The sequence below is a fragment of the Protobothrops mucrosquamatus genome, unplaced genomic scaffold (genome assembly GCF_001527695.2).
Source record: "Protobothrops mucrosquamatus isolate PMUCROS unplaced genomic scaffold, P.Mucros_1.0 scaffold_310, whole genome shotgun sequence".
In the NCBI taxonomy this organism is placed as follows: domain Eukaryota; kingdom Metazoa; phylum Chordata; class Lepidosauria; order Squamata; family Viperidae; genus Protobothrops; species Protobothrops mucrosquamatus.
Genome location: NW_015386386.1, coordinates 974,714 through 994,148, shown reverse-complemented (window position 1 = coordinate 994,148; position 19,435 = coordinate 974,714). Strand labels below are relative to the sequence as shown.

The 19,435-nt window shown below is 37.7% G+C and overlaps 1 protein-coding gene across 2 annotated transcripts in view; it reads left to right on the top strand.

Moving 5' to 3' along the window:
* The window catches only part of ATP2B4 (ATPase plasma membrane Ca2+ transporting 4), a 69,662-nt gene extending 66,251 nt beyond the window's left edge, over positions 1–3,411 (top strand). For both annotated transcript variants that reach the window (XM_015832162.1, XM_015832163.1), the window contains one exon: positions 2,500–3,411. In XM_015832162.1, coding sequence (XP_015687648.1) covers positions 2,500–2,799 — 300 coding nt within the window. In that variant the 3' untranslated portion in view covers positions 2,800–3,411. The remainder of the gene's footprint in view (positions 1–2,499) is intronic.
* Positions 3,412–19,435: the final 16,024 nt, after the last annotated feature.

The following is a 19,435-nucleotide window of genomic DNA, read 5'->3' as shown; positions in this document are numbered from 1 at the left end:
GGTGCCTTACCTCCCTTGGGCTGGGCCAGCTGGTGGTCGGCCTGCTCCGTCTCTGCCGCTTGCCAGCTATGCCTCGGCCGGCGCAGGGGGCGGAACCACACATGCGCGGCGCTCCCGGGCAGGGAAAGTCCTCGACTTACGACTGGTTGGGTAGTCCTCGACTTACGACCGGTTTAGTCCTCGACTTACGACCGGTTGGGGTCGCGGCATTAAAAAGGTTGAGAACCACTGCTTTATACCCATTAATATTAAATATGTTGGAAACTTCTAGCATGCTTTAACCATCTTAATAGTTTCATGTAGTTTAAATCAGAACTTTGCCACTTTGGATACTGAAACCCTATTTCTGGCTTCTTTGCAAAGTATAATCCTTAAAGCCTGAGTATTTGAAAGACTGTCTGTTTCAGTGCAAACCTGTCTACCATAAAGATGTTCAGGGAGGTTCCTTCTAAATGTGCCTCTGCTGGCAGAGGTCTATTCATCTGGCATGCTCTTAGACAGTACAAGGCACTCTTGGAAGTTGTGTTTGTTCTCTTTCTTTATAAGAGTATTCAAAATGCCTATTTTATCCACTCTTTTTTTTTTTTACTTATTTTAATTTGCATTTTATTAGTAGCTGTTTCAAATGCTCAAAATTGCAGCAGGAAGCTGAAGAATGAAGAAATAAATAACAGAGAAGCTGGAGGAATTCTCTCCCCCCCCCTTTTTATTTTCTTTCTGTACTACAATCACATTGCCTCCAATATTTTTGTCATAATCACAGTGCTTTAACTCTGGCTGGTAGGCAAGAGAGCTGCAGAAAGAAAGCAGTGGATAGAATAGGCATTAAGTATTGTCCTATCACCAGCAGCATTACCCCATCTTGTGTTACTGGAAGTTGCTTTCCAGTACCGTTTTTTAGAGAAGCATTAACAACTAATATATGGATACATAAGATATCCAAGTAAAATGTAAATGTAGCAAGAGAAAACAATCCCATTGTGTTCCTTTAAAATGTCATTTTCAAAATACTGTGGAGTCCTTTAAATAAATTAATATAATTATGCATGTTATACTGCTGGATTGCTATAACAGATTGAAAATATTGTGCACATTTGTTCCCACCCACCTATCTACTTCTGAGAACTGGAGAAGGCTTTGGAGAAGGCTTTTAAGTGTTGCTGCCACTGTATTTGTCATTATGATTAATTGGATATAAAATAGTTTTTTTCCCTATACATATGCCTGAACAGTTATTTGAATTTGAGATTCATTACACCATTTTGGTTTGTTTTAGCTCATCAGTGCATAAAATGTGGATTGCATTAAAAGGCACCATTTTAATTTGCTTTGGGGATATGTTTTGCATCCAAGTCTCGGTGGAATGCTGATAATATTGCCTATATTTAATGTATGTATATGGTTAATATGAACAATAGCAAGCTTTGATCATCATGTTTGATATGCTGATTTGAGTGAGCATGATTTTCGCAACAACGTGATTCATCACGCAGAGGGAAGATGTCTGAATCCAAATATCAGTAATGCTTTTTTGGTATGCATATATGATTTATATTATTTCTGTGACCGAAGAAACTGTGATCAGAAGAACGAATAGAAGGACAGAAATGTCTTAAGTCTGAGTCAGACACTATCAAAATAACCAAAGAATTATTAAAGAGCATGGGATTTTGTGACCTCATTCATTTCCATCTTCTCTAAATTTCAGCTGTTGGAAACTCTGTAGGGTAACATGTAGCCTATGGGCATTAATTGGCTTACTCTTACCTTTAAACATTAGTGTCACAAGGTATGGGCTCTTTCTCAGAGCAGCAGTGAGTGCTGGACATCCCCGTTGAACAAGCGGTCTATTAACTGCTCTTGGAAATGAGTGGCCAGTTTCCAACCTCAAGAGCTCCTAGCCTGGACTCCAGTTTAATAGCCTCCTTACTACTGCATGCTCACTGATATGTTCATCATTCTGCTTGGATTTGCTACAGTACACAGTCTTGACCATTTTTGTGTGCAACACATTTCAGCCAATTAAATCTTTATAGGTTTGGGGATTGAAAAACAGCACCATCTTTTGCCACCCCAATTTTGCCTTGAAGCAAATCTGCACTTTGAGAATGTGTATGTTTTAATTGCTTTTGAGCTGCTCCATATGGATAGTTTTGTTGAAGAACAATTGTGCTTTGAATGTCCATGCATTTCAAAATTACTGCCGGAAATGTGACATGTCTTTTCTTGCAGTTCCTGAAGCCTCCTCATAGTTGGTTGCCCCATCACATGTACGGTGCCTGACTTTTGACCATTGTGGTCATCCTGGTTCTCCATAGATATTCTTTCATATTGATATATATATATATATTGTTCAAAACCATTATTGTGGCTTTTGTTGTTTTTGTTATATTTATTGCATTCTTCCTCCCCCTGAAATCCTTAAAGACTGCCTCTTGCTATCACTCACTTTTGTATCTGCTTGTTTTTATTTTCATCCCTCATCCTCCTGTGGCATAGATCAAGGTGGTGAATGCGTTCCGTAGCTCCCTGTATGAAGGCCTCCAGAAACCCGAATCCAGAAGCTCCATTCATAACTTCATGACTCATCCAGAGTTCGAGGAAGACGAGCCTGAGACCCCATTCCTCGATGGCACTGATGAAGACTTGGAAGCTGAAGAACTTAAAAAGCAAAGTGAAGAGAGTCCAGGGGAGTCCTCACCCCTCAACACAAATAACAATGCAATGGACAGCAATATAGCTGAGGACACCATGCCAGAGCCAGAAAGCCCTTTACACAGCTTGGAAACATCAGTTTGATCTCTGAACTTTGACCTTCCTGCTTCCCCTTTCTCTAGGCAACATAGGCACCAATATCTGACCATACGCTGCAGCTACTTTGGCCAATTTCCTCTCCATCCTCTTTATGATTTCTTGGCTGCAGAAATCATGGTGTCACCTGGGTAGAGTTGTATTTTCAACAAATTGCTTGGCAGAGGTGCCTCCCTCATGAAAGAAATCACCAGTGTGATCATCATCTTCTCAAGTTGGGTACCACATGTCTGTAGTAGTAATTTTTCTCCTTGCTCAAGTTGTTATGCTTAAATAGAAATGCTCTAGATTCCCTTTAAAAGTTTGATGTATAGCATCTATGGCACAGTTGCAAGATATTTCCTTAATTTTGTTTATGGAATCAGAATCCTAGATGCTTTTAAATGTCCTTGGGAAGATGACAATGAGTGTCATAGGAATGTTTTTAAAGGGGAGGGGGTGATCTGAGTAAGGAGTTAGATGTGAACCTAGTCATCCACAGAGCAAGCTGGGGAAGAACTAGTATCCATCCTTTTACTATTTTGTTTCTATTATCTCTTTGTTTCCAGGATAGTGTCAGTCACAAAAGATGAGGAGGAATATAGACAGTCTTAAAATATATATTTTTAAAGAGGAATAAAGCTAATCATAAGGAGATACAACAGTGCCATATATCCTGAGAGAATTAAATGTTAAGGGATTTGGTTTTTAATGAAAAATTACTTTTTATGATTTTAGATCAAAATATTTTGGAATTATATATTACCTGAGATATGTAAGATGTTTATGTATTACATATTTTTGTTTAATAGGAATTTCATCATTCTGAATATTAGGTGAATATGTCATCAGTAAGGTGAACATCTCAACCCTCTGATTCCAAATAAGATGGAACAAGTATGGGCTTATTACTTCTGCCCAATTTTTATTTGGACAAGTAGAAGGAGCCAGTTCTTTGGAGAGTGAAAGTATAAAGGCCAGCTCTAATAAGAATCTGATAGTTCTTACAGTTTTTTTTTTACTGCATTTTGAATGCTGAAGAATGAAAAAGTAACAGGAAAATGTCTTGGCCACAAATATATACACAGAATGTTTTCGTGTATATGGAAAATCTAAATGAATCAGTTCTGTATATTTGGGATAAATTGTGTAGCATTGTGGCACAAACCACTTTCCTTAGTTGATAAGAATAAGATTCTCCCTGTTTCCTGTTAATAGGTTTTCCCTTTTTTGCATCTTGTACGGAAAGGATACTTGCTGGTCTCATGTTGATAGAGTTGCAATATTGAGATGCTGTTCTAGGGGGAGTCACTGTTTCACCCTTACGGACCATAGCCATAGGGGGAGCGAATAGGATGTCCTGCTGAAACTGCTTGTATAGAATTTCTGCAAGAATAGTGGGGCATCTAACCAAACATGCACTAATCTGGACCCTTATGTCAGTTCACAGTGCTTTTCTTGGAAAGGACTACCTGGAAACAAAGAGAATCTAACTTTTCCTACTTCTTTTGGAAGTTTTATTGTCTGGCCATCCTCCCAGCATTCAAATGTATGCGTATTTTTGTTGGAAATTGGGTTTTTTTTAATAGCTTTTCCCTTTCCTTTGTAAGAACGCACAGCAGAAACTCCTGTGCCTTGTCTAAGCACTGCCTGTCATATTTTACTCCAGTACTTTGCCAAGAGATAAGTGTTCCTTAAGCAAAGACAAAACCAACCAAGAAGGAAAGTAAATTGTCTCTTGATTCGACCCTTTAAGCCCAAAACCTTCTACCTGATTAATTGGTCATTGAATTTCATCCTGAGTTCAAGATAGACTGATGAAGATTCCTTTTCCATAGCTGTTCTTTTCCAGGGTTGCTATAAAGAGGGCTTGTATGCTGGGCTCAGCAAACTGCCATTATCTGAAAAAAAACGCCTGCCCATGTTCCACCCTCTGAGTTGCAAATAAGGCCCTGAGTCATTCTCAGCTCTCCTTCCTTCCAGATACATCACTTTATCCCTTTAATCTGAACTATATAGATTGGGAAGACTTAGGGAGGGAGGAGAGCTCCGTTTCTGGTTGTTCAAACTATCAGATAAGGGGGAAGGGCTCCCGTTTTCATTTCATTTCATTCTGTTCAAAACATTGCAATGCTTTGAGGTCATTTTTCTATTTTAAATACTTGCAAAAACAAAAGGGGGTGTTAGGCACCTGCGTGAATATTTGTGAATTATTTGGGGGAGGGGATACTGATTTTATTTTTATGTTTGGGTGGTTTTTTTAATTCAAACGTTTTTGGAAGAAGAAACTCACTCCAGCTATCTGTAATTGACAGATTGCAGTGAGGTATCTGGCCTACATTTTTATCCATTTTTTTTCCCTTTTTTCTGTCTAGTTTCCTCAGGGGACGGGATAATTATATAAATATTATGCAAAAAATATATAGTTTTCTTTAGATCAGAAACGTATATTTTTAAGTCAGCCATATGTATTTTGTTTAAAAGAAACAAAGCTGTGAGTTACGTAACTGCAGTGGAATGTAGTCACATGGCTGGCAGTGGAAAAATGAATGTTTGGTCAGACTCTTGTCAGCTTCCTATCTCTGAACAGCCCTCTTTGTAATAAAGTCAGTTGTGTTATACAAAACTGTTTTTTATATAAATTATGTTGATATGGCAACATGGCTTAAAGTATAAGTGTTATTACCGTGCATACATTTTTAAATGTAAACTAGTTGAGTTTTTCCCAATTTAGTTTTGGTTATAAAATTGGCTGAAGTTGACTAGCTGAAGTTATTAAAGACCTGTAGTATATGCCACCACGAGAGAGGACTTAAGATGAAAGCAAGGAGTCCATTTGCAGTTTTATGGATGCGCACACTCGCCCATTGGCCACCTTGCTGGTTCCATTAAGACTTTTGATCCTCTGCCTAGGGAAAAAGAGGGATTTCTTTTCAATTAAATCCTTCCTTATGTCAAAATAATTGAACAGTTCTGTCCAAAGTTGACTGCATCAGCCATCTGAGAAAAGGCAAGTAAACCCAGTTCAGCAAAGATCAGCTCTTCTGTACAAAGTGCACACTTTATTTTATTTTATGTTATTTTATTTTTACCCTATGCAGCATTCTTCTGGATGTAGCTAGCATCCAAATAAAGTGGTTCCTGCACACAACTCCACTTATAAGTGTAGTCTATCCTTGCTGGATGGGAGTGGTGTTAGATGATAATTTCTTACAACAGTAAGTATGCCGTTAGAAACAAAACTACCTTTGCAGGAAGCAAATGATAATGGGAGGGAGAAATAACTCAAGATTGTGCCATGCCAGATGGAAGATGAGGTAGTATCCTCTTGTGTATATTGTTATGCTTGGGATGATTGATTAAAAAATGAAATGGACCCTAGAGCAGTTTTTCATCTGTTTCTTAATAGGAACATATTGTTTTTGTTAAACAAATTGGCACATTGGTACCAAAGACATTACATTATTTGCTACGTGCAGTGAAAAATATCCATTTTCAGGAGCTAAAACTGTGCAATTGGTTCTTTTTATTCCATTGCACAGGGATCTAGTTTAATTTTTTAAAATTTTGTGCAATAAGTTTTAGGAAAATATTATTTTAAAAGGCATTTCTAAGAGGAAAAGAAATCTAATTGTAATTTTAGCCATGGGCAATCTAAATGAAGATTTATACCATAATTTGAACAGAAGTATAAAACTGTTCATTTAGCTTTTGATCTAAGGACCAACACAAACACCCATTATAACGGGGCTGCAAGCAAGTCCACTAAAGATCTCCAATAATTCCAATTCAATGACTGCATTTTTAAAGAAGTATTTTTTAAATAATCAATATTTGCTGAGCACTCCTAGTTCAACATTTTTTTTCTGACCCACCAGAGCTCTTGATGAGATTACAGCAATTGTTGGGATGGTTATAGCCCTAAGAACAGGCACAGCTTTAAAAAGTACAGGAAGGCAATTACAGCTTCTAGATGTGTCATGGAAGTCTTTTATGAATAAGCTTCACCAGACTCTATAACTTTTTATGAGGGTCTTCTTGATGGAGGATTCTTGGACATCTAGCTCTACCACTAAAGAGAGGAAATAAATAGAACTCTCACTTCAGTCCATGATGCTTTTAGAATTGCTTTAATATTACAATCAATATAGCTGCACACTAATACTCTATTCTACTTTTTGTTGTGCTTCGTAGCTGGCAATATTCCTATTAACCAATAAAAGGAGTCCAGTCTACAGATTCATGTGCCCTTTGAACCCATGGCTAAGACTACTTGTTCAGGGTTTTTTTTCTGCCCATAAATACATACATATACAGTATTAACATAAATACTGCATATATATTTATTTAAATCTCTTCAAAAGCATGCATATAAGAATTTTAAGTTTCCCCTTTTTCAATAACTAGTATAATAAGCAATGGTATTTTTGTATTAAAAAAGAAAAAGACAAAACAAAAGACTGAATATTATATGGTATGCATGACAAAATGGTTTTTAAAAAGTGTGGTTTCAAAGCAATATGTACCCTGGTGTGTTTGCCATATTCTAGAGTCCAGCTTAAAGTGCACCTGATCTGTAATAGCATTTTGATATTATTTAATCTCTATGTACAATGTTTTGCATGTATTTATATGGTTCTTGGGATTTTTTTTTTCTTTTTAGTTATTTGGTAAAGAATAAAGAGAGGGATGGGGTTGGCATGATTGACAAAGTTTTTTCTGTAACATTTGAAACTTTAAATATAGATAATGCTCTGATTGGAAACAATGCAAGGAAATTAAGCTAAGAAAGGGAAAGGGTTTTGAACTAATAAAGCTTGTTTGGCTGTTAAGCAGAATCAATGCACAAGTGCATGGAGAGAATAAACTGTGCCCACATGTAATTGTGATGTCTTCAATATGTGTCCCATTAGTTTATAAAGTCACTGATCATCTACTGAAGCTGCAATAGTATGAATTATTATAAAATATTAGCTTGGATCAAATTTGTAGTGTGAAAATTATACACTTTTTAAAAGCTGACATGATTTTTTTTTTAAAAAAAAAAATATCTCAGATAGGTAATTGCACAAAACATTCTGTGTCAGTTTTCCCATCTCTGAGTAAGGTCCAGAAAAAGCTACCAAATTCTAGCCCAGGCTGAGGATCCATGCCAGTGACACATACAAAAATTCAAATGAATATTTTAAGGTGGAAAAGGCAGAATGCTTTGCAAATCCAAATTTAAATTTAAACTATTGCCAGTTTATATGTTATACTTTTAGCATGAACTTTTTCAATGGCTGAACTTGTTTTTGTATCTGGCAATATATTATATGAATATATAACATCATATCCAGAGTGGGTATAGGTTATTAAAAAGAATACTTAGTGAACATTGCCATGGCTTTTATTGTCCTGTTGCACAATATGGTTATACTGAGACAAAGCTTCAATGTGATATTTTCTAAAAGTATAATGTTTATATGAGATCTTCATATTTTGGATAGAAAGGTCTTTAGAAAAAGCCCTCATTCAATGAAAAAAACACCTTGATCAAGTATCCTTAATGGGAAGGACTTGAAGCTGTGTTATAGGAAAACTGGAGATAATGGTTGATTAGGAATTCACTCTGGTTCAGTAGTGTAGTTCTACAGGAGAAGCAGCTAAATATAAGGCCATGCTTTAAAGCATAATTTAAGTAATTAAAATGTTAAAGATAATAATTAGGAAGGACATAAAGAGTAAAGGCAGAATCCAGTGTATGTAAGAAGAGGGAAATTCTACTTGGAGAAGCAGCATATATGAGAAAGTTAAGATTCAGTGAGCTTGCTTGCAAGTAAGCTAATCCATCCCCATCAGTCATTTTGTCCACATTGATTGCACATTAGAAACTTCTTTTATTGTTAAAATTGTTAAGTTTCATTGAAATAAAGGGCAGGTTATGATTTAAAAAAAAACAGACAAAAACAGTACAAATAGTCATAATAACAACCTAGCAAGGGAACTTGAGACCTTTTAAAAGTTGAACAACCGTTACTGCTTTTGAACTGAATATGGGAAACCATAATCTTTCTGAGACTTTAGTGGTTCTTGTCTGTGGTTACTCCTAAGTTTCTTTGCTGATTTATTTAAATGTGTGGAAAAAACATTTGCCTAGGTAGATTAATCAGATTCTTTTCTTAAGGAAAAGTTTTCTCCAACCACACTGTACATTTGGAAAGAAAAATTGGGGTAAATAATATAGCATAGCATTTGCTTCCTGAGACCACACACTTAGGTATATGAGCTTAAATATGCTGTTTTCAGTAGAGTCTTGTGCAGTTTGGCTGGTTTGGTTTGGTTTGAAGGTCTAGGCCAGTGATGGTGAACCTTTTAGAGACCGAGTGCCCAAAACCCGCCCCCTGCCCCCGCTCCGCCTCCTGTCCTGCCTGCTCCACCCCTGCCTGCCCCCTGCCCCGCCCACCCGCAGGGCCACGCATCGTCTCCATGGCCTGCTGCAGCAGATAACCCAGGCAACCCTGCAGCATCATGGCAGCCATGCCCTCTGCCCACACCCCGCAGCATCATCTGCATGCTATGGAGCGCGAGGGCAGAGTCTTGTCCCTGCTGCCTGGCTATGTCCTTGGCTGCGCTGCTCCGTGCAGGCTGCACCCGGGGGCGACTCTCCTCCAGAGGGGCTGCTGGTGAGGAGGGGGCCGTGGGGGGAGGCGGGGCTGGTGCGACAGCACGCGGGCCCACAGAGAGGCCTCCAAGTGCCGCCTCTGGCACGCGTGCCATAGGTTCCCACCACTGGTCTAGGCTGCTCCTTAAGCCAAAGCAGCATGATTAAAAACATAACCAGTCAAATGAATTGGATAGCATAATACAGAAATCTGCTCTCTTTAAAACCAGCAAAGCAGTCTAAATAGGGCAAAGTATTTGTAGAAATTGCAAAACTTTCTAGGGATTTCCAGAGGACCCTAAGTTTCTTCTACAAGATATCCATTTCTGATAAACTCTGAAAAAAACACCCTTACTAAAATACAGCATGGCATATAAATGTCACCAAAGTTATCTTTGCTTCCAAAAACATCAAGTAAATTTAAACATGATATGATTATTCAAACTGGCTGCATTCCTATGCATTCCTAGGTCTCTTTTCTATGCTACCACACAAAACCAAATTAAAATTCACATGACAGTCATCTGTTATCTGTAGTGAACGTGTTCTGTGGTTATTTGTTTCTGTGCCATTGGTGCTCCTTTACATGCCATAGTTTTATCAGATGTGAAAGCTGCCATTTTTGTGCCTTCCAACCAGCCCACCACTGCCTAGTATGCTGAACTGTCTTCTGCAGATTTGGTAACACTAGCTATTTGCAATTACTGTTCCTTGAATTGCATGGATTAAAAAAATGTATCAAGATATTAAGGTCTCAACCAATCCTAGTAATATACCATATTTGGATTCAGATTTCTGAGAGAGAGAGAGAGAGAGAGAGAGAAATAGATGAATTCTTGAATATCTCTGTATGGATAAATGGATGTATACTAATTGCCCTCTTAAATTTTACACATTTGGTAGCATTACAGATACAATTTTGCCTCTTTACCATTCTATTTTGATCTACAAATATGGAGGTTTTCTGCATTACCAGAGCCTTCTATATCAGCAGAGGCACTCTGAATTACTATTCTGAAAAAATCAGATTTCTAAATTGCAAGAAGAGCCTCCAAGAGTTAGCACAAGCAATTTCTGTCAAACAGATGAAGGCTGAAGATTGGAAGGAGCAGAACTACTGCTTTTCTTCCCATCCTGTCTTAGGTAGATGCCATGTATTCCCAAATGCCTGAAGAGGGCCATTGAAAAATAAAGTATATGCAGACAGTTCACTAATAGACATCTATTTTAAAAGAATAACATAATAACAGTTGGAAGGGACCTTAGAGGTCTTCTAGTCCAACCCCTGCTCAAATAGGAGACCTTATACCCTTTCAGACAAATGACTGTCTAATCTCTTCTTAAAAACTTCCAGTGATGGAGCATTCACAACTTCTGAAGGCAACCCATTCCATGGTTAATTGTTCTATCAGGAAATGTCTTATTTCTAAGTTGGTTCACTCCTTGATTAGTTTCCATCAAAAGACATGCATTTGAATCGGTTAAATAAACTCTAATATTAATGCGGAGGGGGTTATGTGTTTTTTTTAAAAATAATCCTTTGTGAGTTGGTATTGAAAAACAGCAAAATGCAGGAGTGAAAGAAGAGATCTGAGGAGATAGTAAGAAAATATCCAAATCACATTAGATATCAATGTATGTTTTTTGAGTTAATTGGTTTCAGCAGACAAAACTAAAACTAGATCCAATTAAATAAAACTACAATATCTTGCACTGACCTAAGTATTTCTCTTGATCTTCATTGTTGCAGAATCATTTCTTGTCCTTTGAGAAAACAAAATCATTTCTTATTTTTTGACTAATTTGTTAGCTGCTTTTGGGCCTTGCCATTAGTTAAACTCAACTTCCCAACCTGTTTCATTGATTGGCTAGTGTAAATTTTTAGAAAATGGTATTGTAATGCCTTGTTCAGCCCATTAATTTGCCTACTTTTAAACAAAAATTGGACCAAGTGGATCATTGGACTGCCTCAATTTGTGACATGAATGAATAATAATTATGAATAAAGGTGAAATTGAGCAAAGCCTCAATAGATATCAGTGCTAAGTATTTGCTGCCTCTGTCCTTGATGTCTTTCATTGTCATTTGGTCCTGCACAGTGTATCACTGACAAATCCAGACTGAACTTGTGAGGCCATCCATTTATGGGCAAGCATTTTTTAATATTGTAAATAAAAAGATACAAAAAATGAAGCCCATTTCTTTCTCACTTCCTGGTATGTTCCTGGTTTCTGGATGTATCCAACCTCTGCTCTGATGGTTGATTCTCCTTAATCTCTTGTTCCAACAATGTGCATATCTGTGATTCACAATTTGGGATGTGAGGAATCTCATTCCAAATTACAGGATAGTGCTGTATGTATCTAGTGTGCCCTTTCACAATTTTATTTTCCTTAACCTAGTTTTCTTTAGATGTATTAGACTTCAGTTGGCTCCACTTACCAGATAGGCTCATAAGGAATCCCTTTTATATTGGATTATTGTTTATCTTTCCTGCTAAAAGGAAACAAAAGATTCTTTACTAAATGGGGTTATTAAAAGAACCTTTAAAATGAGCAAGTGTCAAATGGTTTTGGAAGTTATTTAGCTTCAGTGCCAAAGCTAAGTACATAGGTACTTGCTCTGATTACTTCAGCTCCCAAATTTCTAAACAATGGTCATAGTGGCCAGTAATTTTGAGAATTAAAGTCAACACATCAGGATGGGGCCCAGGATGGGGAAAGCTGGAGTGGAGGTCTATTGGAATATATTAGAAATCTGTTCAATGTTTCCTTTATAATGCAAGGATTAGTTGAAACAAGGTGGTGGGCCTGCATAAATCACTCAGTGGAAGGTTAAGTCAACATATACACTGTGAAAAAGCACAAAATGAAGAATATATCAATGCCTAATGTGGAAGAAAATACTTTAATTCTCCCAGTATATTCTTACAATGTGAGAAAGGGGCTTTCAAATGCTACTGTAAAATACAGAACTCCACCAAGTAAGAATACACTTTAAAGTTAAACCAGGAAGAACTCTGCTTATGAGAGTTATACAATGACCTAGATGACCATTACCAACTCTGATCGTCAATATAGCTGGAGGTGGTCCCACACAGGCTGAAGACCCAGTAAGGAAAACCTTACTCTTGCAACATCAGAAGTGGGAGCATGGCCACAGCTATCTTCTGACTTGTTTTCAGTGCCTAGGAGTCTCTGAAGTGCTGTGAGTCTAATATGCCTAGTATATTTTTATTAATTGCCTGCAATCTACTCTGCTGACCCTTTTACATTTTTTAAATATGTCCTATAATTTGGCTTGTGCCGTGGCTCAACCTCTGTCTATTCTGCCCTGTAAATTGTGAAAGAGGCATCTCTATGTCTGGGTGTTTGTATGTACCTCACATCTCTTCATTGAATATTAGGGTCTGTAAGTCATAACGTAATAAAAGGATTGGTAATTTGAATAGGCTTTTTGGCTTGGATCATTGAACACACAGAAATAAGCCAGTTTTGTTGATCACACAGCCTCTATGATAGTGGGCCACCTGGCTTGTGCCTCCTTGCCTAGGTAGACACGAGCTGAATCAAAAGCTGTCAGAGAAGTTTCCAAATTTAAACACAACTTGATGTATTCTATTAAATGTAGAACCTATTGCTGTTTGGTATTATCTATCTAGCCAAGCAGTCTTTTTTTCCAATTTCTATTGTGATAAATGCTAATAAGGTAAGGTAAATGCTTCATCTAAATTTTCATTTCTTGTTGAATTTAATGATCCTAATCTAGGTGATATGCAGTTTTTTTAGCTTTCAAAATCTTGTAACCAGATTTAAAGAAGCAACAAATGATACTGTTAAGCAAATTAAAATACACAAATTTTACCAATGGAAATCTTTTTCTGAACCACACTTCCCTCACTTTGTTATTAGAATCATGCAGATTATTTGAAAGAAATGGTTTTAAAAATGCAGGTGTTCGTATAAATGTTCTTTTTGAAAGGCCAAAGCTACCGTATATTTTTTAATTATCTGAATCATGTTTTCAGATGCAGCTTTCAGTAGGATGTGGAGAAATTGCAGCAGCAACTTTACAAGACAATCAGAACTGCAAAAAAAAAAAAAGAACCACAGAATGCACATCCTATCTGAATAAGCAAAAGTGAAGTAGCCACATTAATGACCTAGGACAGGGGTAGGCAACCTCGGCTCTTTTATGACTCATGGACTTCAACTCCCAAAATTCCAGAGCCAGCATAGCTGGCTCAGGAATTCTGGGAATTTATTTATTTATTTATTTATTTATTTATTTATTAAATTTATATACCGCCCTATCTCCCTTACGGGACTCAGGGCGGTGAACAGGCGATACTAAAAACCACAATAATAAATAAATAGTTTCTGTTCTAAAATCAAATTAAATAACAGGCCTGTTCTAAAAACACCCCATACAAAACCCCCCACTAAAACATAATCAAACTACGCCAGGCCGGCCGCATGGAATAGATGGGCCTTCAGGGCTCGGCGAAAAAGGCGCAGGTCCACAACTGTACGTAGGTCGGGGGGTAGGTCATTCCAGAGGGCAGGAGCTGCCACAGTCCATGAGTCATAAAAGTCCATGAAGTCCATGAGTCATAAAAGAGCGAGGTTGCCTACCCCTGACCTAGGACTAGGTCCTTCTGAGAACAAAAACTCAGTGCTGTATTTTTACTTTTATTTTTTGCTTATTAAAGTCAGAGGACTATATATGGTGGCTCATATACTGTGAAGTAGAAGAGTTCTCCAGTCTTGGGACATAGGTTCTCAAACTATGAGTCAGGACTACCAGCAAATAGTGACAATTTTAAAAAGCCAGAATGCTGAGAAAACTTTGTCCCTTGTTTGACTGAACTAACCTGTAGTAGACATTGCAATTGTGCCAATTTTGAAAATACCTGAAATATGTAGCTTAAAATATAATAATTTAATTGAAGTCGTATAATTGAAAAAAATGAGTTTTAGTCCTAGCATCAGTTTGGATCGAAAATAATTCCAATCCTCTGAAGGGAAGCTTTATTAAATGGCTTCAGGCTGCAAATATCAGAAGAAACATTCTGATGCTAGTAATGAACTCATTCTCCCAGTGTAAACCGTTTCAAATTGTAGTAGCACTATATCCAAGCAAGATATCTTGAGGAAACTTAAGTTTACAGCATGTGTCTTCCTCATGCAAACACCAAATCATAGCAACAGCTTCCAGAAGTACTCCCAAAATTACTGCTTGAATTGTAGTTTTAGGACACGGGTGTCAAACTCTCCACGTCACGTGACATGTCGTGACTTTTTTCACATTGCCAGAGCTGGGGTGGGTGCAGCATCCGTATGATGCAACCAGCCCGTGGGTCGGCGGTTTGACACCCCTGTTTTAGGACATACAGGTAGTACAATGGTAATTGGAATCAGGACCTCCACTGCTAAGTGACTTAAAGTGCAACGTACCCACACCAGCTTAGAACTGCAATTCTGGTGGTTACAGTCGTAGTTATTAAGTGAATCTTGTATGGTCATTAGGCACATCACATGATCTACTATTTGTGACCTGCCAGTTTCCCTGGACTGTTTGTTGAAAGCTGGCAACATAGGTCAATGGAAATGCTGCAATGGCTACAAGCCACCTCAGTACCATCATCACTTCAGTCACTGAGTGAATGGTTATCAACCAAGCATTATGGAACAGTGATGGTGAACCTTTTGCCTAACTTGACTTTGCTGGAGTGTCACCCCCACTCAAAATAATTCTTTATGCCCCTCCCCCCCGCACATCTAGACCATCCTGAAGAGTGGCACTCAGCAGCAGGGCCAAGGCTGGGGCTGCAGTAAAGGCCTAGGCCTCAACTTCAGCTCTAGCACCACTGCTGCCGCTCGAAAAGTTTGCCTTGCATCTACCCCAAGGCACAATTGCCCTCGCAACCCAGCACTCCCCAGGATTTGCCACATCACCTACCTTCAGATGGTGGTCTCTTTCTGTTGACAAGCCCCACTTACCTACTCAAGACTGCTCCAGGGTAAGCACAAGGCCTCCTTGGAGCAGCTTTGGATTATGCTCCTCCATGGCCTTTACAGTCTCCAAAAGCATGCCCCATTCTCATGCAATTTTCAGAGACTCTGGAAGCCACACAAGGGCACACTCCTCTCACAGGATTTCGGAGGGTGTGGAGGCCTCACAAGAGCACTGTCAGGTCTTGCCAGACCCGGCTTGGCGCCTCACAGTCATCATGCCATCAAAGGCTAGAAAAGGGGATTAAGATAAATGGGCAATAAAGTTGTGTGTGCAAGTGATGGGAAATAGGGAGGGAAGAATGACAGGTGATGAAGACCAGAGAAGCTTGGCACCAGTTTGCACCAGAATCCAAGGCCAGGCACCCTGAGAAAGAATGCCTATTACCCCAAAACATCTCAGCGTTTTCAAAACATCTTGGCAAGTTCCGATTGGCTGAAGACTGGGGGGGGGAAGGATTGGGATGAGGGGAAAGCTTTCTGTATCTTTTAAGTATGTGAAATCCAGAGCTAGCCTGACATTATTGCAGCCAACATCTTTTTAATAAAAGAAACTTGCTTCAACCCTATGGAGTCGTCTTTCTTTCCTAAAGGATCAGATTGGGGCAGGTCTGACAAGCACACCCCATTGTTGTGAGGCCTCCAAAAATTGTGTGAGAACTGGGTGTGCTTTCAAGAATAGTTTTTGTGTTGGTGAACACTGGTGTGTCCCAAAAAAAAAATGTGTCAAAAGAGTTGCCATTTGGATACACAATCTTAATTCTGCTTTTATTTCTTACAATGCTTGTCCTCCAAGCATGTCACTTAGGGGCTAGGTGCGCCTCTGGTATATAGGAATAGAATTATCTACACACTGCTATTATTTTTATAAGTAATTCAAGGTGGAGAACATGCCTAATGCTACTTTCTCCTATTTTCTCCTCAACAATTCTGTGAGGTAGGTTGGGCTGGGAGAGTAACTGGCCCAAAGTCACCTAGCTGGCTTTCATAGCTAAGGTGGGATTTATGGTCTCCTGTTTCTAGCCTGGTACCATTCTCAGTTTGACATTCATGGACTGTTCCGCATAAAGCAGAAAATGAAATAACGCACATGAAGCATAGTCAGGCACTTGCAACCTGTATAGAATGTTTCACAGGACAAAAGCTCATACTGAAAAAGTTGTCACCGGCTGCAAAATTCAACTGTGTCTGAGAAAGCAGCCTCATGTAACATGAAAGATGTTTGTAAGAAGAGTAATCAAATTTGCATTCCTGATGCTAAAGTTGTTGACTAGTTAATAGTTAAATTAAAACCATACCAAATTAAGGTCTAACAGCTTGCCAAAATTACCCCAATGCATTTGTTTTAACTAGTGGCTAGAAAAAGAAATTTAGATACTTATATAAAAAAGAATGTTACATAAACACTTCAGCATGGCAAGTAAAGGGATGTTACTGCTTTTTGAATTTTTTTTAAGTATATTTTTTAAAAAATATATTTTAAACCAGAAGGTAAACATAGTATAAACTACTAGAAAATAAAGGAAAAAGTGATAAAAAAGCAAAAGATGCAAAAAAGGAAAAAATTAAAATAGAAAAGTATAAAGTGGCATTCAATATTCTTTACAGGAGTTCTAAGTACAAATATACATTAACCTCTCTCTAAAGTTACATGTTACTGTCTTTCTACAATCTGTCCTGTCCAAACACAAGTTTATTTTTTTCATTTTTATGCGAAAAGTCCTAAGAAGCTTTCAATCAGCAATAAATGTATTATTTTCTCTTATCACCTTTTAGTTGAATAATCCCATCATTTGTCTGAATACTATCTGGAAATGCTAAATCTTTCTCCCCAATTAGTTTATAGGTGAAAGTTGTAACTCATTGGTACAAAATCCCATTCTGTTGCTCAAGATGCTGAAGAGCCACTTCACATGAACAGTATTAAATTTTAAATACATATTTAGTTAAATCCTAGCATTGTCTTTTGTTTCTTCATCCAGACTTCTACAATCACATAGTGTAAAAATATGAAGTGAAAATTGTTTGGGATTAATGTAAATAAAAAGTACTCTAAAAACCTACGGAATATCTGAGACATATAAAAGGCAGGACACGTTTTGGCCTTGCGAGAGTCTTGTAGGTTAGGGTTAGTGATGCAAGCTGGCTTTACAGAATGACCACAAAAAAGTGAAAAGACATCATCTTTTAACAGATTGTAATTTCCTTTCCATTTTGGAGAAAAGAGGTGAAATCTCAAAAACACTGTATAACCTTTTCTAACCATATACTCTTAAACTGCACTTCCTAATTATCCCTGCCTCTTACTCCTCTTCCTATATTTTCCCTGTATGAAATTTTCAGTTTTAAGCCTAGAAGTTCTATTGTATCCTCAGGGACTAAAAATATACATCGAATGAAAGAATCGTAGAGCTAGAAAATTTGTATTATGTTAACTATGATGTTAAAGTTATGCAAATATAAATGTATACTTTTTTTCATTTAGCAAGCACTTTAAAGTTAAAAATAGGTTAACAAGGAGACTCAAAGAGTATCATCAAGATAGTTAATGCATGGTAAAGTTTAACAACTGCGGAATTAAATTATCATAGGACACCCTTGGGTCTTTTTGTCACTACAACCCCATTGTTAGGATTTATACCACGATGACATTAAAACTTATATCCTGGTTAACAAATTATGTTCACATATCAACATAGTCAAACATATAATTTAAGGTGATGACCCAGTTCATACAATATGCTATGGCAATGCCTGTATTATCACATGTTGAACCATGATTTACCAAACCCTAGTTAAGCCTACTCTAGATCCACTAAATTATATTCTCTAAATGGACTCCAGAAGATGGTAGAGGACAGGAAGGCCTGGAGGAATGTTGTCCATGGGTCGGACATGACTTCGCAACTAAAACTACCATCATATAAGAACAACGCTTAAAAATTTTTTTTACAGTATCTTTATTTAAAACACAAATTGTTAAACTGTTTAAACATCTGATTCAGATACAATGATTTAAATAGAAATATGTACAGAAAAAAATAGAGTATGTAAAAACTCAGTGGAATTCTCTTATGCAGAAGAGAGAAAAGGGAAGAAAACTAACCTCAAACAGAAGATTCTGCTTAAGCAAACTAGAACACCTGCAACAACATGGAAAATTCTTTCATAGTCTCAGACACCTGTTAGTTTCCATTTACAATCAGCTAATAATTCTATTGCCATTCAGTTTGCTGAAGAATTATTTCCAATTTCTTGGGAGCAATATGAAGACAAACAGTTCATTCAGGATAGCCTTTTTTTCAATATTTAAATCTTTTTGCATCTTTTTTTTCCCCTAGAGGCAATACTTCAAACTGAATTGGCAAAGCACTGCCTTCCCCCCCACCCTGTAAAGCTTAATATATTTACATTAGAATCAAGCAACTGTCCCCCCCTCCCACCCTGTGGCTAGGAATATAAACAAAGAACATATTCTGCATTATTTCTTAACCCTAAGTTGTAGCTGGCAGGATTGGGGTAATTAAACTAATTAGAAACAATAGTATTAAGAATGGAAAAAATGTCATACAAAATACAAGAATTGCAGGATATACAATATTCCTAAATCTTCATTTGGCCATAGCTGAGTCCATGAGAAAATTCAGAATATCCGTAGATATGTGGATGAAAAAGTTCGTTAAATGAGCAACTAAAGAACCAGAGGCTCTGGCAGAGATGTCTCAGACTGTTTACGATGTCAGAGGGCAACAGTCCCAAGGTTGGTTTAAAATGACCCATGTAGCAGCACCACCAGTACAGGCCATCATATTCTCCATACAGAGGGGGGGGGGGATCTTTGAATACATTTTGCACATCTTTTTAGGGCAAGTTTTTTAATTATCTCTCAAATGAATAAATTAAAAGGGGGGGGTTAACGTTCCCCCCATGAATTTCTATATGCTAGATGAAACCAGTCAAAATGGCACAAGATGAATGGGATGAGAAT